At 40.3% G+C, this 13170-nt stretch overlaps 1 protein-coding gene across 1 annotated transcript in view; it reads right to left on the bottom strand.

The window, feature by feature from the left end:
• The window catches only part of FNDC3B (fibronectin type III domain containing 3B), a 130698-nt gene that overhangs the window by 6309 nt on the left and 111219 nt on the right, over nucleotides 1-13170 (bottom strand). The window contains exons 23-24 of the mRNA XM_026045279.1: nucleotides 5296-5462; nucleotides 2578-2705 (exon numbers count right to left, since the gene is read on the bottom strand). Of these exons, the coding sequence (XP_025901064.1) occupies nucleotides 2578-2705; nucleotides 5296-5462 (295 nt within the window). The remainder of the gene's footprint in view (nucleotides 1-2577; nucleotides 2706-5295; nucleotides 5463-13170) is intronic.

Below are 13170 nucleotides of genomic sequence, written 5' to 3'. Positions count from 1 at the left end.
TGCTTGCCAGAATAGCAATAACTTTGTAAAATTTCTTGGGAGAGAAACATAGGCATTTATCAAACATTCTCCTTTCTATGGTACAAAAGCAAGATTCACATGCTTCATCATCCTGATTTCTACTTTCCACAGATGTTATTGCCTTACAATCTAATTGGCTTGTTCTACTCCAGGAGATAAGTTTTCCTAGTTAAATTTCTTAAGACCCTGCCATGAAATAGTTGCCTTTAAATTGCCTCAAAGAGAATCATCTGGATTCCAGATTTGGAGGATTACAGATTTGTTGCCRAGAAACAGCTTTACACCTGCATTAGTTGAAAATTTTCCATTTTTCAATATGTGGAATTTTTCAAAACTGGATTTTTGCTCTCTATGTACATATATGTCCAGGTACCTTGACTAGTACCTCGATAATGACATTCCCTAATGACACACTTGATCTAAGYGAAAACTAAGCAGAAGGCAAAACACAAATATTCACCCTACTGAACACATCCTACTGGCTGTGAGAGCAGCTCTGTTCACTGTTCAGAGAAGGACCTGTCCTCAGCAAGGTTTCCTCCTTCCTTCTACTACYGAGCTTCACCTTTCCACTAAGTGTCACTTATTTTTCAGCCAGGGTCCAATCCCAATAGATGCAGACTCAATAGGCTACGTTGCTCCARCACAAGTCGTCCTGTCTCACAGGTAGAAGCCACACTGGGAGCACAGCTGGACTACTGTCCTAGGATGGCCACTGATGGCCACCACAACTCTTCTCACCATGGCTTGGGCTGTTGCAAAGGAAATCCCAGAGGAGGAGAACCAAAATTGCCTTCAAGAGACTGCATGGAATTGCACTTAAAATACAATTAGCGTATCACTAAAAATTGCTTTACAGTTATCTATTGCTAAATATCAGACAGTGATTAAAGACACATCCCGATGCCACAGMACACAATAAAGCAAAATGCATTCACCAGAAAAAGCTTATCTGAGCTAAAACCATGCACAAGTCTACTGCAGCTCAGCTATACGTACAGTAATTTGGCCATGTGCCTAAGGGCCTACAAAACTCCTACTTTGTGATGAAGAAAAATTATAGATCAATGAAATCAATTTCTGAGATAGAAAATAATTCACCCTCTTTTCTATGGGTTACTATTAGCCCGTCCAGCTAGTGACATGTGCAGCGTCTGCTTTGAGAGCCATTGCCAGGAGCCTTCCTGAGCGAGTCCCTTGTGAAAACACAAGCGAAATTCCTCTCAGCAGCGACATGCTTCATGTGTATTTCTGAGAAATGAAAACCTTTCATGTGCAATCTTGAAGGTATCTTTTCATTTCCTTTATTGCTGGTCTTTCTCATATCATGGTTTCTCCATTACAGAGATCGTGTCCATCACCTACCTTAGGAGAACACGAAGCTGGGCCCAGTGCAAGATGCACACGAGGGCTGTATGTTTGGGCTGCTCTGTGAAGCAGGCAACAGAGCAATGGATCCAATTATCCACTTATCACCAATATTAACAGCTGAGCACAGTACACATGGCTCTTCTATTAACTACACCAGGGCCCTGAACGTTTCCTGACAAAAACACCTACGTTTMTATCTTTAACACCAACTTAACTGCTCTGTACTTATGTCCATGTTATTTCTCAAACTTCTTTAATTTGCAGGAACTGTCAAAAAAGGACTGAAGAGGAGCAAAGGCCCAGATGCAAAAAAAAAAGCACTGCTTTATTCCCATTTTAAGAATTTCATTTCCTATTCCCTATTTCATTTCCTATGTTCATTCTCTACTTTAGATTTGTCTGGAATCCACATGAGGGAGAAAAAAGGGCAGCGATAAAACGCATTGTAAATAAGACTTATACGTGATATATGATATAAAGCATTTAGCTATGAATTAGTTGCACTGTTTCAGCTGCTATGGGAACATGCCCACTTGTGATCTCTAATCAACACAAAAAATGAAAGACAGAGCAGCTTTCTTCATAAAATAAATATCTCATTTATTTCATGGTTCCACATTGCAAGAAAGTACACACAGCTCCTGTGGAGCAGCAGATGTACAGTAAACTTGCCCTGGGCAACAGATCCAAGCATCTAAATCCTGAACAGGAATGAAAAGGCTGAAGCAACCACTTTAAACATGTGTTTGAATGAAAACCTTGATAGAAGGTCTTGAGAGAGATCCTGGAAATTCAGAAACTGGTTTGGAGATTAGGAAGATAATCCATCCAGTTCAACATCTCATCTTCAAACAGTAATCAGTACCAGCCAGTACAGAAGAACAGCAAAAGGAGAAATGGTTGCAGAGCAAAATCTGACTTTCAAAAGGTTAGCTCAGTTATCAACAGTAAGCAAGCACAGAGTGGAAATCATTCCAATAAGATAAGGATGGGTCTACATCTATCAGGAGAGAAGCAACATATTAGAGTGCTTACTTTTGAYTCAGCCTTTCCCAAGACTCACCTCATGCACTAACACAGGGTGTAATCCAGTTCAGCAGAAAGAAAATGTAGCAAAGAGAGGGTTCAAAAATATTTTCATTTTACTATCTGTTTAGCAGTATTAAAACCAGATCATTTTCCTACCTGCTTATACTCAGATTCTCTTCCAACCAGTACCTGTAGGATGTAACCAACAGGATCTCCCTTCATGGGTGGGACCATTTCCCAGGTGATTTCACAGGCATTTCCCTCCAACTGGGTCACTCGAGGGGCTAAAACAGAAATAAAGGTGTTAGCATTTAATATAAAGACTCCATTGTGGTGACTTCCATTTATTACAGGACAGTCTTGTCTGATTAAGCATTTCAGGATTCTTGTTCCAAACCAGAGTAAACACTATGCATAGAAAAACAGCACTCAGTTTAGATCTGCTTAACATGAATCTAAGAACTTTATTGGAGAACATAGTTCAATTGCTTAGAACTAAAGTGTAGAGACTCTTATCCGTCAGCTGTCTAAACTGGGAAGAGGATGTGATAAAAACCTTGAACTTTAAAAATTCAATTGCAATGTTACACATTCTTATATCTTCCAACCAGAAGCCAACTCATAAATTTCACTTGCATTAATAAAAGCAGAAATTTCCTCAAGTTCTGAGCAAACCCCTGTAAATACCATTGAAAACAAGCACTAACGACAAATTTTTCATTCAAGAAAAAGATGGGAGAAGGGATGAAAGAAGTGAAACTAAATAATCTTTTGTATTAGAGCTGAAGCCCAGCTTGCGAACTAGAATCACAAGCAAAATTTTAAACATCTGCACTGGTATCTGATTTTGAGGCTTAAATTCAGACGAGCAGACTTGATTTTAGTGCATCTTTAAGCGAGGACACGTGCAGGGACACAAGCTTGTTAAAGGCAACACCGCTTTGCAACCCCAAGGAAAGGGCCGACGGACGGAGGCTGCAGGACAGGCGGCTGCTGCTGCTCCATACATTACAGGAGTTTTCCACTAATTCGCTGCCACCCGAGAGGAACGCATGAATTACACACAGACCCAACTGAAATCAATATCCGTTTACTCCTCCCTGCACACCTGCCTGTGTTGATGGGTAACAGCAGCCTTCACCGCAGCTGACAAGAGCATCCTCAGCCTTCCCTTCTCCTTCCAGACCCCTCCTGCCACGGGCAGATTTTTCTCCTACATTCCCAAAACGCTGCCATTAACAATAACACTATTTTAGGGTTGGAATCAGTAATCAAACCATTAGGGTACTATGTGGAAGAATAAACATGCGCTTATGATGCATGGAAGCCCGTGCAAAGTTTACACTGCTCTAAGCACTGCAGGGAAGCAACACAATTATTTTGTTGTCTGTCTCAACAGATCTCTTCTCCCCAAGGCGTCGCTTTCTCGTGGCAGTGATCGCTAATGCAGATTTTGTTGTGTCTATTTTTTCTCTTGGAGTTATCGGCCTGTCATGTACCCGTGGCCCCATTCCATACACGACCCAGGGTACCTTATATGACACACTATATCTTAACTGCTTGATATTTAGTCCGGAGCACGAGTCATATCTCACAGGCATGAAATGCACGAGCAGGAAAGGAGTTCAAAACAAAGCAAAAACCTAAATGAGATCTGACCGCACTAGAAGTGGATTTCCACTCAAAGAAAACAGGGATGCGAATACCGTGCAGGKTGGCATCCCTGTGCTAGCCTTGCACATTTAGTGCAGGTAAGAGAAGCAGCGAGGCCATGGTAACACCATAAACCCAGTGCTGGAGCAAATGCCAAGCCCCAGGCAAAATCCAAGGAACAAGGACGGTGGGATGCTCAGATGCACCAATTTTAGCTGTGTTCCCTCTACAAGCCTCCTCTGAGCGTGGTTCAGAGCAGCTAACTTCAAGGCTAGGGAAACCTGGCAGTATTTTCCCGTCCCTAAATCCTCCTGTCGTGAATGGTGCCACAAGCACCAAAATCATGATGAAAACTCTGACAAACTCGAACGGCTGCTATTTCCCACAGTGCCTGGAACTGTTTGACAAATGAGTGTAAAGCAGGAAAACAGGTGAGGGTGCTACCTGGTCTTAGCTCTTCTTATCTGACAGCCAGTTCAGCAAATTTGCTGACTTCCCAATAATTTTTCATTGAAGGACAAAAATTCTGCCCATTCTTAGGGCAGATTTTACACAAACTGAAAGAAGTTTTATGTTAAAACTCCATTTTATCTAGGTCTTTTTTGTGCTTCCAGTGGAAAACAAAATAAATGGGATAGCCTATTGTTTCACGTATATGAAACGCCAATTATTCTACACCAAATAAATAAAAAACTCAAAAAAGTGCTAAGTTGAATGTTATCTACACACTAAAGGCAAAACACAGCATTCCTAGTACTTAAATTGGTATGTACACATATATAGCACTATCATACTTATACCCCTTATTAAGTACTTCACTAATCCATAGTAATAGAGCAATCCCCTGGGAACTATTGTTAGCAGCAGTAATTTTAACACCTCCTGTAGAACAGGAGTGGTTTGTACAACATTTACGTCGTCCATCTGAGATTTTCTTCAGCGATAATTTAGCTGCCCACCATAAYGCAGTTTCACTACTCACAGCAAGAGGCAAGCACCAATTTCTTATGCACACTGTTCTATCCTTAGGTGTATCCTTAAAATCTTAATACATACTTATTTGTCATTATTTTAGTAACTATTAAGTATGTATTAAGAATGTATTAAGAATAATATAAGAATTATGTCATTATTTGTCATTATTTTAGTAACTATTAATGACATAATTCTTATATATATATAACATAAATACATAACATACAAAAATATACTGTCATCTACCTTTGATTGCAGGTGGGACTGACTTAGTTGTGCAGAAGGTGCAAACTTCTGAGAAAGGCCCTTCCCCGGCATCGTTGACGGCCTGTATTCGAAACGAGTAACAAGTGGATTCTGTCAGCCTTTGTATCTTGTACGTATGACTCGGTCCCCTGTAAATTGGAATAAACCTGGAAACAATGAAAATGAGAAAACAAGTTACACTGGAGTAGCAGGGACGTTTCTGGTGCTTATGTGCTGTGGATCAAGGCATCCATATCATGAAAACCACCAGAACATGTTTCGCAATGCTATTAGAATTAAGTATAAAAATAACATCAATACACAAACAGGGATTATTTATTGGAGAAATGAGGATTTCCTTGCATCTTTTGCAACTAAAATGTACCTTGCAAAATGAATTGTGTGGAAAACCTTCCATCAACACATTTCCTGCTACCAGGTAGTCAAAAGGGATTAACAGTGTTTTATTACAAATCACTGAGAATGCAGCTAGTTTAAGAATATTTATATATATTGCAGGTGGGAATATATATATATATGTATATATAAAATATATATATATACACATGCACACACATAAATAGATATATAAAATAGAACTYCAAGTCATTTTCTGCTTGACCTTACTATTGTGTATATCATGTTAGTGCCAGAGTAACCTTACATAAAACAGGACATTAATTTTTTWAAATAAATTATACATTAATTTCTAACCACTTCTCCTCTCCGAGTCGCAGTTCCTGCAGCCTCTGAGCAGAATGGGAATGAGGGTTAATAGGGAGCAAACCCTTGGCATCCGGCATCAGGCCATGTAGCCTCTGCTTGGGAACAAGTTCATGCTTGCTAGAGCCCCAGATTTGGAGACTACTCAATTCACCACGCAGGATGACATAGTTTCTGATGATTTAGAGCATCTCTTCAAATATATGAACTATTTTAGCTGATTCRAAACAAGCAGGAAGGCAGTAAGTGATTTGTTTTTGACCTCCATGTCTAGGTGCCAGCTCTGCCCTGGATAATGAGTCCTGAGCCCTTTGGCTTCGCACAAGATGTACAGGAAAACCAATTGGAGCAGCTCAGGGAAACTGGGGCTGCTGTTAGCTCTCCGGGTCAGAAATCAATTCATGTTAAATCATGATTGAAATCCACAGAAGCACAAACGGAGAGATCAGGAATCATCTGTACTAAACAGAAATGTTCAGGTAATTTAAATGACTGAAAATGTTCTCTGAGGGCTAATTTCACTTGCAGCCCCTATGGAGCTTTAGTTAGCTCCTCACTTTGGCTACAAATCAAAGGTCAACATCAACAATTTTTTGAACAGGTCAACAGAAAATCTGTTCCTAAAAGTGAGCTTTTTCCATCATTGTACACCCATGCAGTTTGCACAGGACTGTCTGCCAGCCCATGTTCTGGAGGCTCACGCAAGCACCAGGCACAAGGTTCAGAAGACCTGTCAGCAGATCCAGTGCAAGAGTGAGATTTCTTGGGATTCACCACATGATGAGCAGAGCACGAGCATTTTGGATGGTGTTAAGATGGAAATAGGACGGCTCAGCTCCTCTCTCTCTCCCTTTTTGCTTTTTTCAATCACCCATTGGCTCTGGGACCACTGCAGTGTTCAGAGGGGCATAGAGCTTTGTCCCTCACCCTCGTCTAGGGCTGCGGGTAACAAAATAGATGCAATATTTTAAATTAATGTTGTCCTTGCAATCACCCAGGTAAGCACAGTAGGAAAAATATATCTTGCTGGCTAACAAACATGCTGACTTCTACATCATTTTGGACTGATGGTGCCCTTGSTAGACACATGGGTAAAGTGAATAGCAATGAATGTCAGTTCTCTAATTAGAGCTTCACCTTTCAAAWATGGCCAGTTAAAGTTTCATAGCACTGAAACAGTGATCTGGCAAATTCAGCTCCTTTGGGAAGTTGTCATTTGGGAACCGGAAAAATATTCCCATCCGTTCTCCATATCCACTTCTTTTTACTTTTATATCTCTGTCTCCAGGAACGTCCATAATGAAAGCAAAAAAGCATTCCAGAAAAACTTGCATCCATATTCAGTGCACAAGACCAAGGAAAGAAAGCACATTTGGCCACCTTCCTTCAGAAGATGATTCTTCCCATTTTAGAAGAAAGGCTGATCATTAAGTCAATCAAATTCAATTGCTGTTAGGTTGTTCTATGGCAATAATGCTTTATAATTATATTTGAAGATGCATATCATGATGTAGGAAATRTAATGCAGATGAAACATTTCACCTTCAAAACAAAAGTGATATTTTGGTAATAACATAGTAATTTCTTCAAGTCTAAAGCAGGCACTTCATAATCTCCCATAGTTATTTTTTTATATTACTATTTTTAAAAGCAAAGCAGTTCCCATTTAATGTAACCTGCTAGAGAATCGGAGGAATATACCCTACCTTCCCTTTCCAGTCTCCCGAGTTTTGGCTGAAGCAGGATTGTAATGAGCTTAACACCGAACCAACAGTGTTGGGTTGCAACACTGGTTGTGATTGCAATGCCAGCATGCATTGCAATTGTTGCAAGTAAAATCACTTGTTCAAATTATCGCAATTTAATCTTGGGCACAGCCATTTATAAGGCTAAATGCTGATCCAGATTAGAGAACTGATATGGATTGAAGAGCTACATAAATAGGCAATTTTTATATTGGATTAGTTCTCCAGCCTGGTTCAGTGTTGTGCCATTGGCACAACTTTGGGGATTGCATTGGGATACAAGGGATACAAGTACCTCTGCTAAAAGCGTCCCCAGCCTAAGGAACAGAGGTGCATTTACTTTGGTTTCTTGTTTTTCTGCTGCTCTGTGCTCCGAGGTGGAAGATAATAAAACACAAAGTGTGCCAGGGTGCATCTCGGCCGGGTATGCAGTCTCTGGGAGGGTTACCCTGTCCCTCCCAGAAACGTGCTGAGAAGCACCAAGAAATTGTTAATTCCGAAACATTGGCCCACTCAAAAGACAACAGGCTACATATAAAACTGACAATTTCTTCTTTGAAAAAGGACCAGCTTTACTAATTAATGGAATTCTCAATAGCTGTCTTTTTTCTTTTTTTTTTTTTTTTTTTGCATATTCACAAGTAAAGCAAGCCTCTACTTTCAAAATTTAATATGCTGCAACATTGCTCCTCTCCATTTAAGGGACAGCAAAAACTGAAAAGAAAGCAACTTTCTCTTGGGAAGCCAACACTCCCCAGAGCATTTTCCCTCTCTTCTTACTTTAGCAAGCTGAAATACTCTTTTCCAGCCTTTCTCATGTCAGACACAGATCATTCATTTACTTGCACGCATCAGAGAAAAGAGAACACAATGTCCTAGAACGATTGTTCGGGAGATACCACTGCTGTTATTTTTTCATCAATACCTTTTTATCCTCAATCAAGATCTTCTTGGAAATGTTTTACATGTTGTAGTTATTTTGTTTCCTCCACTTCAGTCACTCCCAGGCAAGCGACGGTTATGAATGTACTCGCTTTAGCTTCATTCATTAGTTTGCAGCACATTTTAATCAGTGGGCTTCTTTTCAAGTTCTTGGCTTTGTTTATAGTTTAATAACACAGTTGTTCTTACAACAATTCAATTTGAAAGAAAATCTAATGCACAGCACTGAAAAAGAGCAACTTTAAGCCAAGCACAATGGCTGAAATAGCAACCTGAGTGCTTTTTTTGCCGTCTCCCAGAGAAACGTGCTGAGCTGCTGGAGAGAAATCATTAATATACCAATGATCTAACCTGGTGGCCTATGGCTCCTTTGCAGAGTATACAGGAAAMTGCATAATTTCAAACCAAAGTACAGGAATTGCACAAATCCACAGCTACTTTAGCATTATTATCACAACAACAAAAAACATGTCCATTTTCCACACCATTTGTGCCCCCGTGACTCTTTAGACTCTTCAACGAGCATTACGAAGCACACACTGGTTTATGAGATATTTTTCCCCCCAACAAGCAGTTCCCTGCACCAGGAGGTGGTACCCAGGAAAGCAGATGCTTCAAAAGAAAAACATCTCATTCAACACAAGGGGCAGAGAACATTCAGTTCTTTGCAGCACTTCAACTGAAAAGAAGCCTGTATCTTCTGCTGAGCGTCGCTTCACCGAAGCTCATGGGCTGCATTCACGAGCTCAGCTCCGACTGCAGCGCTCAGCACTCTGCATTGCCCTGTCTGAAGACACCAGTGGGGTCTTCATACCGAGTGACACCTTAAAATGTGCATTTGTTTGCAAATTTGCTTCCTGCCTTGAAGTTCATATCGCCGAAGGCAGCTTGGATTTATAGCCTGAGACTTTGTACAAGTCTCTGATACAGAGACCAGGAGGAAACTGAGCCCAAATRTTAGCCGCTTTCCTCGATTATGTTGCTTTGCTGTGGAGGGGTTTTAGGATTGCTGTGCAATCCTTTAGACTTTTTGCAAGCCAACAACAAAGTAGCATGGAGCTGACATAAATCCTGCTCTTTTATAGAGGTGGGAGACAGAACATGCACTATGGAAGAAAGGCAACTAAGCACCTTGAACATCAACTTTTAAGGATGCAAGAGAGATAACAGAAAAGAGAACAAATATTTAATACTGAGTTCAGCAAGTCCTTAGAAAAACACAGAGTAATATCCCAACATCTTCAGGGCACCTGCAGCGAAAAATCAAAGGCAGATCAGTAAAGTGTCTGACAAACAAGTCCTGTGTGGAACCACACGACAGGCCAAAGAGCAGGTGGAGAAAAACTAGTATTGAGCCCAAGATAATGAGAATTAGCAGCACTCAATTGAAAGATTCAGGGGAAACTGGGAGAGCATCCAGTGCCCTATATCATCTATACAGTTAAGGAAAAGCAGACAGGAAACTAGGCAGCAATGTATTCTCTAAGAAAAACTGGCTAACGTGCTCCTTGCCGTAAGCCAGATCCCAAGATATTAAGCAGTKATCATGCTGGACAAGGCAATATTTTTCTTATGAGGCTGTTACAAATGCATAAACCTAGCATTCATTTCAGTGATAGATTTTGGACCTTACTCTTCTTATATAGGGTGAATAATCAGCTACAGCAGCAAAGCTGGGAGTTGCAGCATGTATATACTGACAAAAATACAAGACAAAATTGCTCAAATGTGTTACATTCTATATTATTATCTACTAAATTTGCTAACAAATCAGGGAAACTTAGAATCTACTTACTGAAAAGCTTTTGAGTCTCACTAAAGTCCCAAACAAACTTACCTCAGACCTTAAACACTCTTTTCTCACACCTCACTTCGTCCCAGAAGCTGAGGTGATTCATATGTACAAAAAATGCTGTTTTATTCCCATTTCTAGGAACAAGCTGAAATGCAGTTACAGGTTTTCTACAATAGCTGRAACAGTTCTTCTCTTTTTTCATGTRCCCTGCACTCTACAAAGCCCCTGAACCCAGTCACAATGTTCTTATATCTGCTTCTAACAGTGATACTCATCCATACAGTGCAACACTATCTAGGTAAGCATAGGCTATTTTAAAGACTTTTCTGAGTGTTAGCTTTACTGTGTAAGCCACACTAAGTAGAAACTGTGGCACACCATATGCCTTGGAGCTAATTGTTAATTTCCTTTCATCACTGGTTTACCCAATATGAGAATTATTTTTCCTGCAGGTTTTTGCAAGGATATGTCCATGTATCTAATTCTACATTTTAATAGAATTTTACAAGCCACTAGGCCAGATTCGTATCAGTAATTGCTGATAAAATGGGTGCAAATTGTCTTGATCAAATCATGAGTGTAAACAATTTGCTAATTAGACTGCTTGAAACTGGCAGTAACGAGATGATGCTTATGCGAGTCATCAGGCAGAGAGGGCGCTTAGTGATTTATCTCCCTGTTGCTGTTTTGCCTCCCTGCAAACACACATGTTGAGACTGATAGACAGCAGCAGGACCCCTTTCCAAAAAGGCTCTGCGTTATACCAACCTTTCTGTAAAGGCTGTGACTTAGAGCAAAGTATCAGATATGATGGTCCACTTCTACAGCCAGGAAAGCTGCACTCAGTGCTMAGATGGGCAGTATCTGTTTTTTTTTGGGTCTCTCTGGTGTTTGTTATACTCCTTTGAGGAGTAACTAAGTCAGACAAACTGCTCTGGAAGGAAGGGAAAATTAGTTCCCTCTGTTACAGACATTTAGGCACGACTGGAGGAAGAGGTTTCCAATGCCACTGGGTGAGGAAGGCAGAAGAGAGCATGACAGAATCCTAGGAAGGAGCCAGAAGTTTATGTAAGCTGAGCCCCATTTGCAAGAAAACCATCCCATCCCACCTCTGCTGCGGCTCGGCTGCTTACTGTTCCAAGCATGTTTTAATTTTTCTTGGAAAACACCAAGTGCCTTCTGGTTCCTCTCAGTTTGGAAAATAAAAGCATGTATTTTTATGATACTTTACTCTCTTTCTCATAGGATTTCTGTAAAATYGTTTACCATGCAATTGAAAAGACAGTACTTCTGAGAGCACTGTTTACATCTGGGCTAGCAGGCACTGAAATGGAGGGACCAATACGTCTCCCTCAGATCCCGTGCAAAACTTGCAAGTCTGTCCTGTTTAGACTCAAGCTTTAAAGTCTCTACTCTGCACCTACCAAATGGGAACAAGAAAAGAAACCGGAGCCTCTGGCAGGTACCTCTGTCTATCAAGCTTCAATAGCTTCCACATCCTCTACTGCCTGCACCAGGATGACAGAGCACTCCTTGGCCAAGGAACATTATGGATGATGCCTCCCGAAAAATAATGGAACGGCCTTCAAAAACGGCTCTGAAAGAGCCGGGCTTGGAGAGTACTCAGCTTTCTGAAATTGTCAATCTGCTGTTTTGTTACATGGAATAAAAGCCTGCAAGAGCTCTCTGCCTACCCATCCACACACAGAATTATTGCTGCAGCTTTGTGAAACTTGCTGCTGAAGTTTTGTCAGTGCGCAGCTTCATCAGAAAACATCACTGAGAAAAATACCCTTCCTCCTGAAGTTAATGAGTAAAAACTCATGGGTAAAATGGGTTAAAATAGGTAAAAACAAATGATTAAATGCTGCAGGATTTCATCTTAATACMAATTAGGGCATTAAGTCATAAGTTTCTTTTGTTGAAATAAACATCTTTGGCAATCTCAAGGCAAGCGCCTGCAGGAACTGCTGCAGAGCAACTGTCTCACAAAGCAATTCCCACGTTCAGGAGAAGTTCGTCCCCTATTCACTCTAAGGTAAAATTGCCCACGTAGAAAGAAATAATGCAAGGTATTATGTCATCTGGTTGCAACTTGCACTCCCTGCTTGGAGAAGCTAGAATTTTCCAGGGCTACCTGTACTGGGGAATGGGGTAATAACTCACTTATTCATTAGAACAATAGCTTTTACAGTTTATAATACCAATAAACATCACCTCCCACAACCCTTTTGCAGAAGCCGCCTTCTAAAGAATAGCAATCCTTCACCATATTTTTAGAATATGTTTAAATTACTTTTTAACCAACATCACCAAGGATTCAACCTCAAAATATAATTAAACTTGTTTTTATTTGGAGTTTTATATACACACATAAAGTCACAGAGTTATCTCAACTGCAAGATACTTTTGTCTAAAAGAAACACAAGCAAATGATGAATGACACATTAATAAAGCACTTGCTAATTCTCCTTTGGAGACTGGATATTGTAAGCATTTTGAGACACTAAGAAGTATAATTAGTTGTAGGAACAACTAAATACTAATTACAAGTTGGGGGGGAGGAAAGCATTACTATAATTAGGCTCATTTGTTTCACTTGGAGAGGAAAAATCCTCAGTAATCTGGAAAGCAGTGCAATATGATTAACGTTATTTTCTTGACATARCT

The sequence above is a fragment of the Nothoprocta perdicaria genome, unplaced genomic scaffold (assembly GCF_003342845.1).
Source record: "Nothoprocta perdicaria isolate Ctin4 unplaced genomic scaffold, notPer1 scaffold_4, whole genome shotgun sequence".
NCBI lineage: Eukaryota > Metazoa > Chordata > Aves > Tinamiformes > Tinamidae > Nothoprocta > Nothoprocta perdicaria.
The sequence above is the reverse complement of the archived record's forward strand: the minus strand, read 5'-3'. Positions and strand labels throughout refer to the sequence as shown.